The sequence below is a fragment of the Rhineura floridana genome, chromosome 17 (genome assembly GCF_030035675.1).
Source record: "Rhineura floridana isolate rRhiFlo1 chromosome 17, rRhiFlo1.hap2, whole genome shotgun sequence".
In the NCBI taxonomy this organism is placed as follows: Eukaryota; Metazoa; Chordata; class Lepidosauria; order Squamata; family Rhineuridae; genus Rhineura; species Rhineura floridana.
The window spans coordinates 21,498,065-21,516,359 of record NC_084496.1 but is presented as its reverse complement, the minus strand read 5'-3'; the positions used below and the strand labels follow the sequence as shown (position 1 = coordinate 21,516,359).

General features: G+C 44.3%; 1 protein-coding gene across 3 annotated transcripts in view; it reads right to left on the bottom strand.

Annotated features, from left to right (window-relative positions):
- Positions 1 to 18,295, bottom strand: part of PARN (poly(A)-specific ribonuclease) — a 63,797-nt gene that overhangs the window by 37,128 nt on the left and 8,374 nt on the right. For all 3 annotated transcript variants that reach the window (XM_061600083.1, XM_061600082.1, XM_061600084.1), the window contains exons 6-21: positions 18,154 to 18,214; positions 17,104 to 17,269; positions 15,655 to 15,720; positions 15,382 to 15,420; positions 13,362 to 13,404; positions 10,849 to 10,929; positions 10,502 to 10,558; positions 9,373 to 9,450; positions 7,956 to 7,999; positions 7,317 to 7,359; positions 4,852 to 4,927; positions 4,622 to 4,732; positions 4,454 to 4,523; positions 2,864 to 2,919; positions 1,661 to 1,747; positions 5 to 79 (exon numbers count right to left, since the gene is read on the bottom strand). In XM_061600083.1, the coding sequence (XP_061456067.1) occupies positions 5 to 79; positions 1,661 to 1,747; positions 2,864 to 2,919; positions 4,454 to 4,523; positions 4,622 to 4,732; positions 4,852 to 4,927; positions 7,317 to 7,359; positions 7,956 to 7,999; positions 9,373 to 9,450; positions 10,502 to 10,558; positions 10,849 to 10,929; positions 13,362 to 13,404; positions 15,382 to 15,420; positions 15,655 to 15,720; positions 17,104 to 17,269; positions 18,154 to 18,214 (1,153 nt within the window). The remainder of the gene's footprint in view (positions 1 to 4; positions 80 to 1,660; positions 1,748 to 2,863; positions 2,920 to 4,453; positions 4,524 to 4,621; positions 4,733 to 4,851; positions 4,928 to 7,316; positions 7,360 to 7,955; positions 8,000 to 9,372; positions 9,451 to 10,501; positions 10,559 to 10,848; positions 10,930 to 13,361; positions 13,405 to 15,381; positions 15,421 to 15,654; positions 15,721 to 17,103; positions 17,270 to 18,153; positions 18,215 to 18,295) is intronic.

Genomic DNA, 18,295 nt, shown 5'->3' with positions numbered 1-18,295 from the left:
TTACCGATCTGTACTAGTTCTGGTTGACTAAGTGACACAAATGCTGACGTATCGTCAATCCAGGATACCTGAATGTTACCTGCAAAAAAAAATGAAAAAGAAAAAAGGAGGGGTTAAAAAGAGTATGGGCCATCTTACATTCAGACATCATCAGATTTGTCAAAGGCTGTGGAGAGCCCACTATGAGAAAAGCTGGGATGGGATGGGAATGGAGTTGCTGAGTTTTGATCCTGCTGGGAGAAAGCCACTGCTCCTTTTAAAAAAAAATTATTTGCAAATTTAACGATAAAAGGAAACAAACAAACAAATAAAATAAAAGGAAAGACAAAACAAACAAAGAAATAAAACAGGCAAAACTACTGAAGGTACAAAAATAAATTAAAGGAAAAAATGATATATGAATACTACTACTGATAACAATAAACCACCATCAGTTTACATTATGGAGACAGCACCCATCAGCACACGCATCTTGAATTAGGCATGTAAGTTAATATTTGCCTTCCAGATGTCCAAATAGTTATCCACTCGAAATTGAAATTATGTTCAAATGTAGCCACGGCAGTGAGGTCTTCAGTACACTGCATAATAGGAAGCCACTGTTCCTTAAATCAGAGGAGTGCTTTGACACCTAGCAGATTATTATTATTATTATTTATTAAATTTCTATCCCACCCTTCCTCACAGAAGGAGGAGCTTAGCAATGGAGGAACAAGAAGCCACAATCCTGGCACATATGTGGTCAAGGCAAATCCAGTAGGTGTGCATCCAGAAAAAATGTAAGCAAGCTCAAGTCCCACTTGCCAGCATTGCATTCAGTAGCTTTCGCTTAACCAGTGCAATGGATAGAGCCACCACTGACAGCTGAATGTACAATCATGGCTTCAAGCCAGGGCTGGCTAACCTGTGGCCCTCCAGGTGTTGTTGGGCTCCAACTCCCAACAGCCCCAGCCATCAAGGTCAATAGGCAGGGATGATGGGAGCTGCAGTCTAACCCTGTCACCACCAAACCTAGAAAAAAAGACTTGATTCATGTGCAGCTGCTGTACAGAACATCAGAAGGACATGCGTTCAAGCTGCTGGTTTTGGTGTATAAAGCCCTATACAGCTTGGGATCAGGATACCTGAAACATCGTCTACCCCTTATATACCCAGTTGATCACTGCATGGTGAGGACCTCCTGCAGATACCATCTTGTCAGGAGGTCCATTCCACACAACATAGGAATCAGGCCTTTGGTGTGGTGGCATCGACCCTTTGGAATTCCCCCCCTCCCTTAACTATTAGCCAAGCACCGTCTCCATTGCCTTTTCGACGCCTACTGAAGACTTTCCTCTTTCAACAAGGCTTTTAAGTAGAGATCTTATCCCAATGTGCATCTGTGCTGGAATTTTTTTTAAAGACTTTTAAAACATTTTTTAAAGATGTATTTATTTTTTTAAAAAGATGTTTTGTTTTTAAGATGTTTTAAAAGGTGTTTTTAGCATCTTAATGCTTGTTTGCTGCCCTGGGCTCCTCCTGAGAGGTAAGGCAGGACATACATTTCATAAATAAACAAATGATCCCTGCCACAGAGGGCTTACACTGTACTGCACGTAGATCCCAGCCAGTGTTGTCACATGCTCAGCTTTTCATTTGTTCCTCGCCTCCGGCTACTTACCAAAAGCACTAAAAAGCTGGTAAAGGTCACTTGTCTTCCACTCTTTGGGAAACGTAACGTAAAGAACATGGTCACGTTTGGGCTGCACTGCAAGTCAAAGGAAAAACAGCTCTCAGCTTTGGATTTTTTTTTTAGTAAGATCTACTGCATGTGCTGAAGAAACCTAAGTTCTGAAGTGCCTGGCACTGACAACATATCTAAGCAGAGAGTATACAACTGTGGCTAGCGCTATACATTTAAGACAGAAAACCAGATTATTATTTTTTACTGGAAACTGGTAATCCAAGTGGCCAATTATCCACACCATCAGCATGGATCCAAGTGGCCAATTATCCACATCATCAGCATGGATCCAAGTGGCCAATTATCCACACCATCAGCATGGATCCAAGTGACCAATTATCCAAGCCATCGTGCCCCCAGATTGCCAGCTCTTATTTCACTTGTTGCTTGTGTCTACACATGTGCTAGTCAGTCATTCCTTGCACAACTTCTAAAGGACGGTTCACTCCACTTATGTATCCATGCTTCCTATGGACAGCTGCTTGGTCTAGGAAAAAAAAACTAGAATAGCTTTCATAGATGCTTATACATCATGGGTGAGGAACTAGATCTGTCCAGAGGGCCTGATCCAGAAGTGGCTAGCCCTCCGCGGGACACTTGGACACATGGGCAGGGCCGCCCACTCAACAATCACCCAACATCATAGGACACTAGGAGATTCTCACTTCAGTCTAAGTCTGCTCCCAATTCTTTGGCAGCCGCAGCTTAAATTCAAACTACACAAGAAAGTGAAATTGCTTTGTCATAAAAACAGGAAACAAGAAAAACAACAAAGATCACGTAACAGCTCAATGGCTGGCAAATATCTGTTAGTAAAAACTGGTCTACAGATATGAACATCTCCCTCACATAAACCTGCAATGATCTCTGCCACAGGGTGACAGAAAAAGGCATCAAATTCAAAAAGAGCCAAATTTTCCCTGCAAAGGAAAGATTGGGAGGGGGCTTAGACTGGAATCCTGAGTTTCCCTTTGCAGCAGCCGCAGTTTGAACTTTCCCCCACCTAACGTCAGATGTGGCTCATTGAAAATGCCCTGGCGGGCCTAATTAGACTTGCAGGCCAGAAGTTCCCCAGAAACCCTGTTCGAAATCCTGTCTCATTCTACTACTGGGCATGTGAAAGGCGAAAAGGGCACTCACAGTCTGGCCCTTCCAAATTGAGATATGGAATGTCCATCACCCTCATCAGAAATAATCTGAAAGGAAAGGGGGAAGACAGTCAACTGCATTATTTAGACCAAATCACTCTCAAGAAAGACACACACAGAGGGATAACTATGAAGTGCTTGTATGACATTTGATCTGCAATGCTTTCCAACAATGATTTAATATTAACTCTTGGTAATTGATAATGCTTACCTCCCCTTGAGGAAGGGCCATAGCTCAGTGGTAGAAAATCTGCTTTGCATGCAGAAGGTCCCAAGTTCAGTCCTTGGTATCTCCAGGAAGGGCTGGGAGAGAACCCTGCCTGCGATCCGGGAGAGCCACTGCCAGTCAGTGTAGACAACACTGAGCTAGATGGACCAATGGTCTGATTCAGTATAAGGCAGCTTCCTATGTTCCCCTTAATCAGAGCACACTCAGTTGTCATGAAGAACTGAAAAAAGAGCTCCTTGTCAAGCACAAGCTGGTGAAGCCAGGGCAGCCCCTTCCCATTCAAGGTGCTATTGTCTGCAGCTGACAGATCTCCCTCCCAAAAGCTGAATCAGCAGGATCTCAGCCATGAATCCAGCGCCGAGTTACACCAGGTGATAGGGGCAAAAAAACTGGAATACCCAATGATTCAGGATTGCTCCAAAGGCAGAGCTCTCAACTACAATTTGGAATTGCTTTTTAAGATGTTTTTAAAGCTTTTTCTTTTTTTTAAAAAGATGTTTTGTTTTAATATGTTTTTAAAGATTTTTTTAAAATATATTTTAAAGTCTGTTTTATGTTGCAGAGTGTTTTTAGTGTTTTGTTTGGTGCGCTGCACTCCTTCTGGGAGAAAGGGTGGGATATAAAATGAATGATAGTAGTAATACATACCTGCACACCCCTGAGCGAATTAAGACCACCACCTCTAAAGCAGAGGGGCTGGTGCTCGTTGGGACTGGGAGGGCGGAAGGCAGGGAGCCCAACAGTAAGTGGAGCCAGAGCCAATCAGAGGCAGAGCCAACTCATGCTAGTTTTGTCCCAATCCTCCTCTCTGCCTAGTTCTACCAGTGCAATACTGAGACGAATCAGGAGGAAAGTGACAGGCATTGCCACCCCCTGGACTGGTACTTAAAAAAGGAGGCAGGGAGGTGGGGATTGGCTGACGATAGGTGGTGGCTCTCCGACACTGGAGGCATTCAAGAGGCAGCTGGACAGGCACCCGTCGGGAATGCTTTGATTTGGATTCCTGCATTGAGCAGGGGATTGGACTCGAAGGTCTTATAGGCCCCTTCCAACTCTACGATTCTATCATTCCAGACTGAGGTTGGTAGGGAGGCACCCCATTCGCCTTAATAAACAAAGCAGCCTCCACTGACTGGGTGGTTCTCTCAACTCACTTCCCACCAAGTGCCAGTAATCTCTCCTTGCTTTGAACAGCCTTCCAAACTGATTCTCGCATATTTCATCACAACATTATCCCCTGCGTGCAGTTTAAAACAGGGGAGCATTCAGGAACAACGGGTTAAAGTCCAACTCAAAAGCCGTGGTTCACCTTTTGCATCCTTCACGAGTTTTTAATTAAAAGCCATCACTTACTTGTTGAAAAAGGGTTCGATGAGCTTTGATCGGGCAGACACGTGGTTTGTCGGAGGGCTGAGAAACGAACCTAGCAAAACAGAAGGCGTTCCCCCAAAGCATCAGAAGCAGCTGGCAAAAGGCACCAAAGGACTGACCGCGCAAGATGGGGGAGACGACAAAAAGTACCTAGGAAGTTGGCCATGGAGAGGAAGCACAGGCCGGTTATGTAAGCATCGTAACCCGCTTCGTGAAGCTGCTCTGAAGCTGTGGTGTAACTCGGGAAACCTTCGGCACTTTCTGGGAGAGGAGAAAGGATGCTTTTAGTGGGTTACCATGACAAGAGGAGAGACAGCCCCACGGAGATGTGGAGCAATGTCTGAGGGACCAAAAAGACCCTTGCTGTTTTGTTCCCTTACCGACTTTTGGAGGGCTGAAGGGAGTCTCCTTCACACGCTTTTCCAGCTCTGCTAGGGATGTGTTGTTAATAATATCCTGAAAGCAAAGAAGAACATGAGCCACTGGGTATTGATTCCCCAGCCCCAAAGGTTACACAGTCCAAACGGCACCAGCGCTCCTTATTGCAGCCTTCCTCCAACCTGGTGCACTCCAGATGTTTTGGACTACAACTCCCATCAGCCCCAGCCGGCACAGCCATGTTGATGGGAGCTGTAGTCCAACACATCTGAAGGGCACCCAGGTTTGGGGAAAGTCACGATTGCCACCCAGCTGCAAAGGCGTTCCACAGGACCAAGAAAAGGACAGTTGAGTCCTCCTAAATTTAAACATGCATCAATGACGTCTCCACACAGCAGCCTAGTTTTTGAGGGGGCCTGAAATCTACAGAAGTTAGAAAAAACAGAGCAGCTCCTAGAGCTAAGGTGGTTAACCGGTGGCCCTTCAGATGCTGCGGGACTACAACCCATCATCCCTGGACCATTGGCCACGCTGGCTGGGCTGACGGGAGTTGGAGTCTAACAACTTTAAGAGGGTAACACAGATTCCCCCCCCAACGATCCTAAAGGCATGCAATGATATGGATGTCCTAGCATTCATCTTCTTAAGCACCAAGGATGCAGAGAAGCACCTGAGATATGCCTGGGCATGTCCCTGGCCCATATCTCAAACTGCTTTCAAAAAGCCCCTCGGTTGTAAACCTAGCGCATCATGCGGCACAGGCCAAGGGGCAGCTGTTTTGAGAAAGGTGCAAAGCCTTTTGGATCCCAGCCATTAAATACATCTTTAAACCAGATCTTGAAGCCTTGAGAATTCTAAAACAGAAGGCAGATCCAAAGTTTAAATTAGACCACTGGACTGTTTTACACAGCTTTCACATCTGGGATCCATCAAAACTAAATGGGTGTGTGGGGAGCTAACTAATCCAGAAAAAAAGGGAGAAAATGTCTCATTTTTAAAATATTTCTGCACATTTTTTCAAACTATTTTTATTAATTTTCATTACAGATATACAAAGAGTCAAGAGGAATGGGATGAGACATGTCATTATAAAGGAAAATATATACTCCAAGACCGATTCAAGAGTTCAAAATTTCCTGGGAGGCCAATGAAAGTTGCTCTTGTAACTGATGTTCTGAAGTATATGAAATAAAGTTCCATCAAATCATATAAAATTTAGTTTGTCCTTGAAGCGAAAACAGAGTTCGTGATTTTTTTCAGGGCAGCAATATTCCATGTGTTTTTATACCACAGGGAAATATTTAGTTTTTCCAGCTGTTTCTGTGTCTTGGCTATACAAAGCCATGCTGCCACCAAGAAATATACCACTGTCGTTACATTTTATATCCATATTACAATTGTCAAAAATCAAGAGTAAAGCTAATTGAGGTAGGACCTTCACTTCATGATGAGTAACTTTTGAAATTTCATTAAAACACTTCCAGCCAAAAAGATTTCACTCAAGGACAATCCCACCACAGATGGAAATAGGTACCCCAGTGTCCACCCTTTCTCCAATATTCCAAAGAAATCCACGGTGATATATGTGAAAGTTGCACAGGGGTCCTGTACCATCTGTGGTACATTTTTTGCATGATTTCTCTTATATGTGCGGAGAACTGGGCATGTTTAGCCTGCAGAAGAGAAGACTTATGACAGCACTCTTCAAGTACACGAAAGGTTGTCACATAGAGGAGGGCCGGGATCTCTTCTCGATCGTCCCAGAGTGCAGGACATGGAATAATGGGCTCAAGTTGCAGGAAGCCAGATTTCAACTGGACATCAGGAAAAACCTCCTAACTGTTAGAGCCATACGACAATGGAACCAATTACCTAGAGAGGTAGTGGGCACTCCGACACTGGAGGCATTCAAGAGGCAGCTGGACAGCCATCTGTCGGGAATGCTTTGATTTGGATTCCTACATTGAGTAGGGGGTTGGACTTGATGGCCTTATAGGCCCCTTCCAACTCTACTATTCTATGACTGACTTGATTGGTTTTCCAACCCAGCGATTTGACCATTGAAGTTTCCTCCAGCAGTATCCCAATATCTTCCTCCCACAGGGATTTTAATCCCGTTAACTATCCTACTTGTACAATTTATGCACATTTTAGGGTTCTCCTCTCCCTTGCATGGGGATTGTGTCCTTTTTGGCTACATAAGTCTCCACACTGAAAAAATGAGAAGTTAGGATATATAATGAGGTATAGTATAATAAGGACTCTTTCCCATGCCAGTGCTGTGTAAGAAACATCCTAGCATTATTTTTTGCTATAAAGCAGTATTACTTTAGCTGTTTCCTTCATGGCGACCATTGAATGCAGTCGGGCTGATGGGAGGGGGGAGCCCAAAACATGCGGAAGGCAGAAAGTTGGGAAAGGGTGAGCTAAAGATATAGTGCCTTCCATAATCACTGATGCTGGTTACCTTGAACGGCTGAGTGCTCGCCATCAATTTAGTGTCCAATAACCTAGAAATGAATTTTTTCACAGTAAGGATAAAACATCACCATATCTACCAACAATCACCAGGGCAGTGTACTCTGCCATTATGCCACACAGGCATAGGCTCGTGTGGGAACAGAATCCAGTATTTAAGAATCCCAGCTCACATTTATTGTAAAGTTCCTAGTCCTCAGGGCTGCAGACCGGGACTTGGAAATATGGGGGGTAATGGCTAGTTAGGCTGAGCAGGACTCTCAGTGGCCATGGGATGGAGTTTATGCACCCAGCAATCTCTTCAATTCCCCCACCGGTCACCCTTGCCTCCAAACAGCAGAATGAGTAATGTACCATCATGTTTTCATTTTTTCCCTAGGTAACAAAATTCAGTTCATCTTGATGCATAAGTGTGTGAGCGAATACACACACACACACACGGGCACACACTCACACACAGAGAGTACAAGGTGACCCACCTCCAACCAGAAGCTAGAATATAGAACCACATGTCGTTGGGGACAGAAAAAATTTTTTTTTGGGGGGGGGGCAATTTTTTCACAGACAACAGTTTGCAAAGATTTCCCTCTAGCCAGGATCGTATTAATTCAAGAGACAACAAGCCTACCTTGGAAAGACACATGTCGTTAGTTCTTTAAACTCGTTGAGATCCTAAAATTGAAAAGGACCAAGATTATTGCCACACAAGGAATACAGCAAATTACAGTAGATTGACTAAGCTGCTCTAAGTGTAGATCTGGGAATGTATCAACACCTAATTAATTTATGGGGAATTCCATGCTAGAAATGATAAAAAATAAAAGTGTCCATATTATAACGCCTCTGTATGTACAGTTCTGGTCAGTGCATTTCAAGAAGGATATTGGAGAACTGGGAGAAAAAATGGTGAAAAGGGCAACCCAAATGATCAGGGTGGCGGAACAACTCACCTATGAAGAAAGTTTACAACAAATGGGCCTTTTTGGTTTTGGGGGGCGGGAAAGGTGACTAACTGCAGAGGACATGAAAGAGGTTTGCAGTGTTAAACATGGTGCAGCGAAATCAGTTTTTCTCTCTTTCTCAGAAAACTGATCCAAGAAAGGACTTTTTCATATAACACATTATTAATTTGCGGAAACTGCCATCAAGATGTAGGGACCTTAAGAGAGGATTGCACAAGTTCTTGGAGAGGATAAGTCTATCATTAGCTGTGATGGTTAAATGTTCAGTCTACCTCTGAACAACATTATCATCATCATCACCACCACCATTACTCATTACTATTATTATTTTACTGGGGAGCAACAGCAAGGGAGGCTGCTGTTTTCATGCCCTGCTTACTGGCACGATGAAAGCAACTGGTTGCCCACTGTGGAAAGCAGGATGCTAGACCAGAGACAGTCAACCTGATGGCCTCCAGGTGTTTGTGGACTACAACTCCCATAATCCCTGGCCATCGGCCATGCTGACTAGGGTTAATGGTAGTTCCAAGAACATATGAAATGGAAATGGACTGCCTTCAAGTTGATCCCGACTTATGGGGACCCTATGAAGAGGGTTTTCATGGTAAGCAGTATTCAGAGGTGGTTTACCATTGCCTTCCTCTTAGGCTGAGAGGCAGTGACTGGCCCAAGGTCACCCAGTGAGCTTCATGGCTGTGTGGAGATTTGAACCATGGTCTCCCAGGTCATAGTCCAACACTCTAACCACTACGCCACACTGGCTCTCATATAGAGAGTACCATTTTAGCTACCCCTGAAACAGACCTTTGGTCTGATCCAGAAGGACTCTTTATGTTCTTAGGCAAGATGACAGAAGAGAACCTAAATTCCTCTCCCTCTGCTTGTGAACAGAGAGGGGAGCATTAACAGCCCACTGTTCCTTATCAGGGACCCAGGCATATGCTTACTGTTGTGTACTTTATCATTAACTCTGCTTAAAACAGAGTGTATTTGGGAAGAGCTAGCCTCCCTGCAAGGCTATCAACACAAGTTCAAGGGAAGAGCAGCCTTCAAAATGTTGGCCAGACTGCAGAGACCACTCACCTCAGGTAGGGGGCAGTAGAACTGATGGATGGTGTGCATGACGTCGAGCAGCATGTTGTGCCCGACCACAAGCTTGCCCTGTGGATAACCATGCAAAAGCACAAAGGGATGAGTCAAGGGAGCACGCCGGCCGGCCCGTGTGGGCACATGCACACATGCATGCAAAGATCCTACCTACTGTGCTACACCATGACTTTTAAGCAGAGCTTGGAAAAGTTACTTTTTTGAACTACAACTCCCATCAGCCCAATCCAGTGGCCATGCTGGCTGGGGCTGACAGGAGTTGTAGTTCAAAAAAGTAACTTTTCCAAGCTCTGCTTTTAAGAAACACTGGCTTTATTTTACTTATGCAAGACATTTATATACTGCTTTTTTATCAGTGATTCCAAGGTGATTTGCAAAAATTATTAAATTAAATTTAAAAAAGTAAATTAAAAAACATTAAATGCAAACGACACACCCGGTAGGTAAAAGTCAGAGAATCTAAAATAATTTTTTAAATGAAAAAATTGTAAACCACCTGGGCTAATTAAAAAAAAATTACCTGGTGCCTAAAAGATTGTGCCAGGCATACCTCCCTAAAAAGGGCATTCCATAGCTCAGGGGTGGGGAACCTCAGGCCCTGGGGCCAAATGTGACCCTCTGGGCCTCTCTGTCTGGTCCTCAGGACTCTACACAGGCCACACCTCTTCCCCTGGCCATGCCTCTTCTCTCCAGGCCACACTCACTATGCGTGCTCCACGCCCTCCTCAAGTCCTTTTTCCTGGCTGGAGCATGTCTTTGGACTGTGATAGTTGGCCTTGCTCCTTGGATGGGGGACAGAAAGAGGTTTGTGTGCGTTTGTAGATTTTTGTGTAGTCGGAATGTAGCTGACACTGTAAAGGTTACAGCGACATCCATTGCTCTGCCCATTTATGCATCTGCACCCACCGCCAGCATACTGCCCCCGGAAGCCAATGAGGGAATGGGGCCCTTGGGGTTCCCCCCCCCGCTATAGGGGCCCAATGCCTTGTTGCAATACCTCTGTTCAATGTATTATTTGGAGAACGGCCCTGATTGTTCTCACCCAGAAGCTGGAAAACTGCACACGCACACCCACGCAGGCAGACCCAGAAGGCGGCAAACTTACAGAATTTGCAAGAGCTTGAATGACTCGGGAGAAGCCCACGGCGTCTTTGAGTTCCTCCTGTGAGCAAAAGAAACCAGCATGAGCCAAAAGAGTGGTGCAGAAGATTCCTGGAGGCATGCTTTCGACACGCAGTGCACCGGTGCTTCCCAAACTTCAGACCTCCCCCCCCACCCACAGTTTGGGAACCCCCGCAACACATATTTGGCTAAGACCCAACGGCTGACACGGCTAGTGCCAGACATCCCAAGGTGGATTTGGCCTTGCGATCCTCAACCATCACTTCCTGCCCTGTCCCACCAAAGCAAAGCAAATTCCTTTTGAAAGGAAAAGGTGCTGCAGCCTCATACCTGCTCTTTCGCCCGCTTCTGCTGTTCTCGCCTTTTGCGCTCCTCTTCATCCACTTTGCTAATGATAATGTATCTTTCCTTCTAATTTGGGAGAAATGGGCGTTATTGGAGGGGAGGGGCAGGTAACCTTTATGGCCTGGCACGCCAGATCTTTATTTCTCCCTTCTCCTGAGGGCCGATTTTGACCGGTGGGCAGGGCCACCCATCTGTCAATCGTCTGATGCCAGGTGACTGACAGGTGGGCAGCCCACCCGCCTGTCAAAGTTGACCCGCGCAGGCGGGGAATATGCTGGCGAAGCAGCGCCCAGCAGGATTGAACCCTCCACTCGTGAGCCTGATCCTTGGCTGGAGATATACAGACCAGAAGGGAGGCAAAGTCTCTAGCAGTATTGTTTACAGGGAATGTCAGGTTCCCACCTGCTTGTGGCTGCCGCCTTTCACTAGGCACCACCTCAGGACACCACCAGTCAGGATCGTCGTTTTTATTTTTTTCTCACTCCGCTCTAGCACAGATCTCACAAGATCCCACTGCTAGGCAGCACCACGAGTCACTCCCCGTAAACAATACTGCTAGAGACTTTGCCTCAGTCTCTCTATAGCTTAATAATAATAATAATAATAAAAAAAATTATTTTTCAGCCGCCTATCTGTCCGGGTTAGGGACACTCTAGGCGACGAACAACAAGAATAAAAACAATCCATATACATCAACATAATCAAATTTTAAGCTAAAGAAACCATCCATTAATTCAGTTATAACATAAAATTAATCTGTCCCAATCTTGTACGCCTGCCTGAACAGCCAGGTCTTCAAGGCTCGGCGATAGCTGGACAGGGAGGGAGCATGTCTGAGATCAAAAGGGAGGGAGTTCCAGAGGGTGGGGGCCACAACAGAGAATGCCCTCTCTCTGGTCCGCACCAGCCTAGCTGTTCTCACCGGTGGGACCGAGAGAAAGTCTTGCGAGGCTGATCTTGTCAGGCGGCATAATCGGTGATTCTGGAGGCGTTCCTTCAGATATACTGGGCCGAAACCGTATAGCTTGTTACTTTGTGTCTGGGTGCCCTTGCTGTCCATTCTCAATCTTTCAGTCTCCAACACACGTTGCTTTTCCTTCTCCTCAGCCTCCATCACACGTTGCTTTTCCTTTTCTCCAATCTCCATCCTCAGTTTCACCATCTCAATCTCTCTATCCTTATCTTTTTCCTCACGTTCCCATCTTAACTTCTCTCTTAAATACTCCACATAGGCAGGATTACTTAAACACCCTTCTGGGGTCTCCTCTCTTGCAGGTTCTTTGGTTTGGATTGATGTATATGTTATTAATGCCACCCGCAATTCATCCACCCCTTTACCCTCATGAGGTAAATGAAACGCTATACATTTTTCCACCAGCTCCTCTCTCTTCATCTTCATGAACTCAGCCACACTAGGCTGAATGGCTATCAGCCCCTATCCCAGAGGTCCCCAACCTTTTTAGGCATCTTCTCTGTTATCTTTTCGGCGCCAGGTAAAAACTTACCTTTTCGCCCAGGCTTTTTAAATTTTGTAAATTTTTAAATATTTTAATTTAACATTTTAAACTTAATATGATCTTAATTTAAATCTCAATGGCAATTTTATTAATGTTTTATAATTGTACTATATATATATATTTTTTCCACACTTGCTCATATTTTAATTGTGATTTTATTTGTTGTATACCGCCCTGAGAGCTTTCTGCTATAGGGCGGTCTAGAAATGTAATTAAATAAAATAAATAAATAAAAATAAATAAATAAAATAAATCTATAGGCACATCTGGATTTTTGAGTTAGTGTTTAGGATGCCTGCTGGCACACACACATTTCCCTTTTCCAAGAAAATGGAATGTGGATTTTAACATCTTATCTATAATTTTATTTGGACATTGCTTGGAGAGCTTTGTGATCAATTATAAATTGCCTAAATAAATAAATAAAAATCATGTGTCTGAAAGTCTTGCTGGGGAAAAAAAAGTCTTGCTAGCAAGTAAATGGAACAGTGTTGGGAGGATGCCTGCTTAATATTAATAGGTAAGACATCCCAAAACATAGACGATGCCACGCTAAAAGGTAAAACTCCTAAATGGTTGTGGAACATTATATGGCACTTGTAAAAGGGCATGTTCCACAGATCAAGGCAGCCGAATAGGCACGTACTGATCATATTACCGTACTGGTACCCTTGAGACTAGATTACTGCAATGCGCTCTATATGCGCTCTATATGGGGTGGCCCTTGGGCCTGACCTGAAAGCAGCAGCTGGTGCAGAATGCAGAGGCTGGACTGCTGATGGGAGAAGATAGCTGGCAGGATGTGACACCTTGCTAAAACATCTGCACCGACTGCCCATACACTACTGGGTCACATTCAAGACTCTTATGACTGTCTCTGCCTTCTGCCCTACAAGTTCCAAAGGGCAGCAGCCAAAATGGAATTTCACCAAGTCCGAGTTTGCATAAAATGGACAGTTTTTAAAATACAGGTCTACCTACCTTCTCCGTTTCCAGAGTTTCAACGTGGATGCCTTTTGGAAACCTGGAGTGACAAATAAGAATGATGGAAGAATATTTTGGGGTTCAATTTCACCTAAGGCTACAGAATTTGGAGGAGTGACTCAAGAATGTGTCAGATCAGTTTTCATTTTGTGAACTACATGAAAAGCCTTAGTAGGAAAGCAGGCTGAGTAGAGAGGGTGAGGTCATTTGGGCTGGGCAGGCTGCTTTCCCTCAACAGTCTGTACCCAACCTTGAAAAACTGCTGAATGCAAATATTGCTTTTTTTCGTCGACATGTAGGGAAATGTCCAATGAGAATGTAAATCAACGCTGAAAGTCAAGGCTGATCTAAAAAATATTTGGGGGCAGGTTCACACGGTCACATCCATCACCTTAGTTCTTGCCACAAATATTTGGTGAGTGGAGCAAAAACTCTCCACTGGAAAGCTTTTGGGCATAAGGTGACACGGAAGCTCTGTGTACGGCATTAGATCTGGTGCTGGTTCATTCACACATGTAAACCATCACAGTGCTGCAGCAGGGAAGCGACTAACAAATATGTGTAAACTTGTATTTACAAACACTTACTCTGGAACATTTATTTATTTAACAAAATGTATATGCCACTTGATTGTAAACAAAAAAAAAACTTTAAGAGGGTAACAAAAAACATTAGACGTATCAATAAAAACAGTTACAAACAAGGAATTAAAAACATTAAAAAGACAATCAAAACAGTAGTAACCAATAACAACATTAAAACACAGCAACATCTAGGTGTCTGCGTAGGCTTGCCTAAACAGAAATGTTTTAAGCGTGGCAGATCTCACAGCTGGCCTCGTCCACTATTGGTCAGCCACTGTACACAGAGGTAGTTGCTCTCAAAGCATTTCCACACAGTGATGCTCAAGTCTATGCCCGCCTGCTAAGCATCCACAGCCATTGCTTCCAACTGGACAGACTCCAAGAAGCTGCATCATTCGGACCCAGCAGTGGAGAGCATCCGACCGTGAGTCGGTCCCTGTTTGGCCTGCGAGGCTGTTCCCTACAAACCACACCCACCTGCCCCACACCTGATAATGGATAGGACTTTAAAGTGAGTTCCTGATTGTTCCTTTGGAAGTGGACTTAATCACTTCTATGTTGGTTGCCGCGAGGATTGTTGCATCTCAGAACTGGAAGGAAGCTCAAAATTGAATCTGGATGCTTGGTATAAGAAACCTTTTAGCTATCTCGGAAAAACTGACACACCATCTGAACGTACGGAGAGGCAAAGCTGAACCAGAAGTTTTTTCTGCAGTGTGGTGGTCATTGATCTCTCATATGGTGAGTGAAACTTACAAATCCCATATCCCAAAACATTATGCTTTTTTTTGGTGATTATTTGTAATGCACTTTTTGTATATTTTTCCATGTTTTAAATAGCCATGTCACACCTGAGTTCTCTTTTGACCTGATATGTGAAAAAGCCTGTAGTTATTGGCTTTGCTGGGTTTAGATTTGTACATTTTGTTTTATTTTCTGTATTTTCACTGCATGACAATAAAAGGGAAAGGGAGGACCACTGGCACTAGGAGCATGCCTTCGAAGGGGCTTGCTGTAGCCACCTATCAGCTGATTGGCAGTTACAGAGAGCCAGTTTGCAGGAAGCAGCTTGAATCCAAACCACTTGGATTGGCTGGCCCGTGAGCAGTGGAGAAATCCAATTGGCTGGATCCAGTTTTTCACCCCTGTTGCAGCCCCTTACTTTTCACAACAGTTAGCAGCAATGCAACACAATACCTACTTCCAACTCAATGTTACGGCAGTGTGGTGTAGTGGTTAAGGTGCTGGACTATGACCTGGGAGACCAGGGTTCGAATCCCCACATAGCCATGAAGCTCACTGGGTGACCTTGGGCCAGTCACTGCCTCTTGGCCTCATGAAAACCTTATTCATAGGGTTGCCATAAGTCGGAATCGATTTGAAGGCAGTACATTTACATTTATTTTTTAGCAGCAATGCAACACAATACCTACTTCCAGCTCAGCGTCTGATAGATTAGTTTCCTCTGAAATCTGAAATGAGAGAGAGAAAGAGAGAGAGACAGAGAGAGAGTGCTATTAAACTTCTTAGAGAATTGGTTGGCTCCCTATTTTATCTTCTCTCCGCCTGAAGTGGAAAACTTCAGATATTGTTGGACTACTCTCATCAACCCCAGCCAACATGGCCAATTGTTGAGGGCCACTGATGTTCCTCCACCCGATATAAACTTTGCCCAAGACTCCAACTGCATTTGCAGATTAACTAACCCTGTGCACGGTTCCAGCTCCAAACTTGTGCTCTCTTCATTTTGCAGGAGATCTTTTATCCTTTCTCTGAAAAAAAAAGGAGGGAGGTAGAGAGGGAGATGGAGTATACAGCAATTTCTTTTTCACTTGTATCTTCCCACAACAGAATCACCTGAAACCATAGCAAAGAATATCTCTCAAAACCAGATTCTGTAAGGCCATAAGAAGAGCCTGCTGGGCCAGCCAATGGCCCATTTAGTTCAGCATCCTGTTCTCACAGCCTAGGGCAAGCCCACATGCAGGACCTGAGCATGAGAACATTCTCTCCTCCTGTGCTTTCTAGCCACTAGTACTCAAGAGCATAGCCATCATGGCCTGTAGACCAGCCTTCCCCAATGTTGCCGGACTACAACTCCCATCATCCTTGACCACTGGCCATGCTGGCTGGGGCTGATGGGGGTTGGTAGTCCCAACGACATGTGGAGGCCAACAGGTTGGGGGAAGCTGATGTAGATCTTTAACTATCATCAACACAGACTACAAAGGCAGAACTTTTGCCCCTACATGTACACCTTAGCATTGCGCTAAAAGGAGCAGAATTTTGGCCCAGTTTGTACATCACTTTAAACTACAGTTAAGCTTAAATATGGTTTAAAAGTGAACCTGCAGCATACTAGCGTACGCAGAGAGAGATTTACAGCTGCTTTACTCTACACACACAAACACACACGTGCGCACACGCAGCTCTTTGCTGCAGGACCAGGAGCTAAGCTGTGGTTTGATTTTGTGTTACGTCCAAACTCGCAGTTGTTTTTTTTATTTATTTGCTGGTTTATTATTTCAATTTGCATACCGCTTTTCCACATGAATGTGCCTAAAGAGACTCACAACGCAACAGCAAAAATGAGTATGAATACATCATTACAGTAACAATCTAACACTAATTTATTTAAAACATAATATTATTGATTATGTTTATAACTCGCCTTTCCTCCCAAGGGAGCCCTGGGTGGTATTCCAAATAAAGAATTCATTATGACATTTTGTGATAAGACATTATAATGTTTTGAGGCATGTCTGTCTCCCTGGGCTTCCTTTAGGAGGAAAGGCGAGATATAAACTTAATAATATAAATAAGCAAACCATGAACTGTAACAAAGGTTTGTTTTTGGTTTGCTTGGAGAGAGACAAACCATGACCCCTGGTTCAGACATAATGCTAAGCCAAACCATGGCATATCTCATGGGAAGCCAGCAATCAGGGCCTGACACGCAGGGAGCATTCACACATGCACACTTCCTGGTTTAAAGTCATTCAGCCCCACCCCACCCCCAAGAAACACAGTTTCATTCAGAAAATCTTTAAAGCAATGAAAATGGCTGTTCCAAATCCGTTTCAAGACAAAGCAGTTCCACACGGACTCAGCACCATTTAGGACATCAGAACGTCAAGCATCATGTTTTCACTTACACCACTTTCTCAATGAACTTCTTCTGGTCCTCTGGAATTGTCACGGGACGCTTTGTGGCATTGGGAGACACGTATGACAAGGCCCCCACTCCATTGGCTTGAGAACGCCTTTCCTCATATTGTTCCCGCAGCTGCCTTTCTTCCTCTTGATTTAAATAAGGGATTCCTTTAAAAAAAGAAAAGATGGTGATGATTTTGCGGCCAAAGATAGTGGTGGGATTGCGGCCAAAGGTAGTGGCGGGAAAGGGGAGGAAATCAGGTAATGATCATAACTTTGGAACAGACTGAGCTGGTTCACATGGATCACTAAACCAGACTTCCCCAACCTGATGCTTGACAGATGTTGCTGGATTCCAAATCCCAGCCAGCATGGCAAATGGTCAAGGATGATGGGAACTGTAGTCCAACAACATCTGGAGGGCCATCAGGTTGAGGAAGGCTGTGCTAAACCATGGTTTAGTGCCACATGCACGAGCAGGAAGGAAGGATCCTAAACGAAAACCTGGGCTAGCGTGCATCCCCTCCTCCCATGCACCTAGGAAGACTACGCTAGTGTTTACTTCCAGTTTCCCCTGATCTTGGCTTGTCCTTATATATGAACCAGAAATTTGTAGTGTTAAAAAAACCCTCTTGTCAGTTTCTCAACAAGCCAGCTTCATGGTTTAAACTGGTCAACTGAGAAATTGACTAGAGGTTGTTTAAAACCACAATATCCAATTCCACCACAAACCAAGATTAGAGGAAACTGAAAGGAAACACTAGCACAGTCCTTCTGGCCATGCAGGAGGAGGGGAAACATGCAAGTCTAATGCTTCATTCGGGATCCTTCCCACTTGTGCATGGCTTAGCATTAACATGCCAGCCTGGTAAAACAAGAATCAGCAATTCTATAGGCGCTCTAGAAACGCTTCATTTTCTGGCCAGTGTCCTCAAGAAACTAATCACAATCGTGATTATGCACTGACAGAGAGGTGGAAGCACAAATTATGGCTCTGTAAACACCAGGATCATGAGAATGTATTTTAAGACCCACTGAAAAATGAAGCTTACCATTGCGAAAAACTTTATTAAAATCAAATCCCTGGTTTGCTAAAAAGTCTATGCTTGAACTCTGAAAGAGAAAACAAGAAAAGGTTTTATTGATGCACAAGTTATTTGAGTCCAATGCAATTTAAACTGTTTTTAAGCTGCT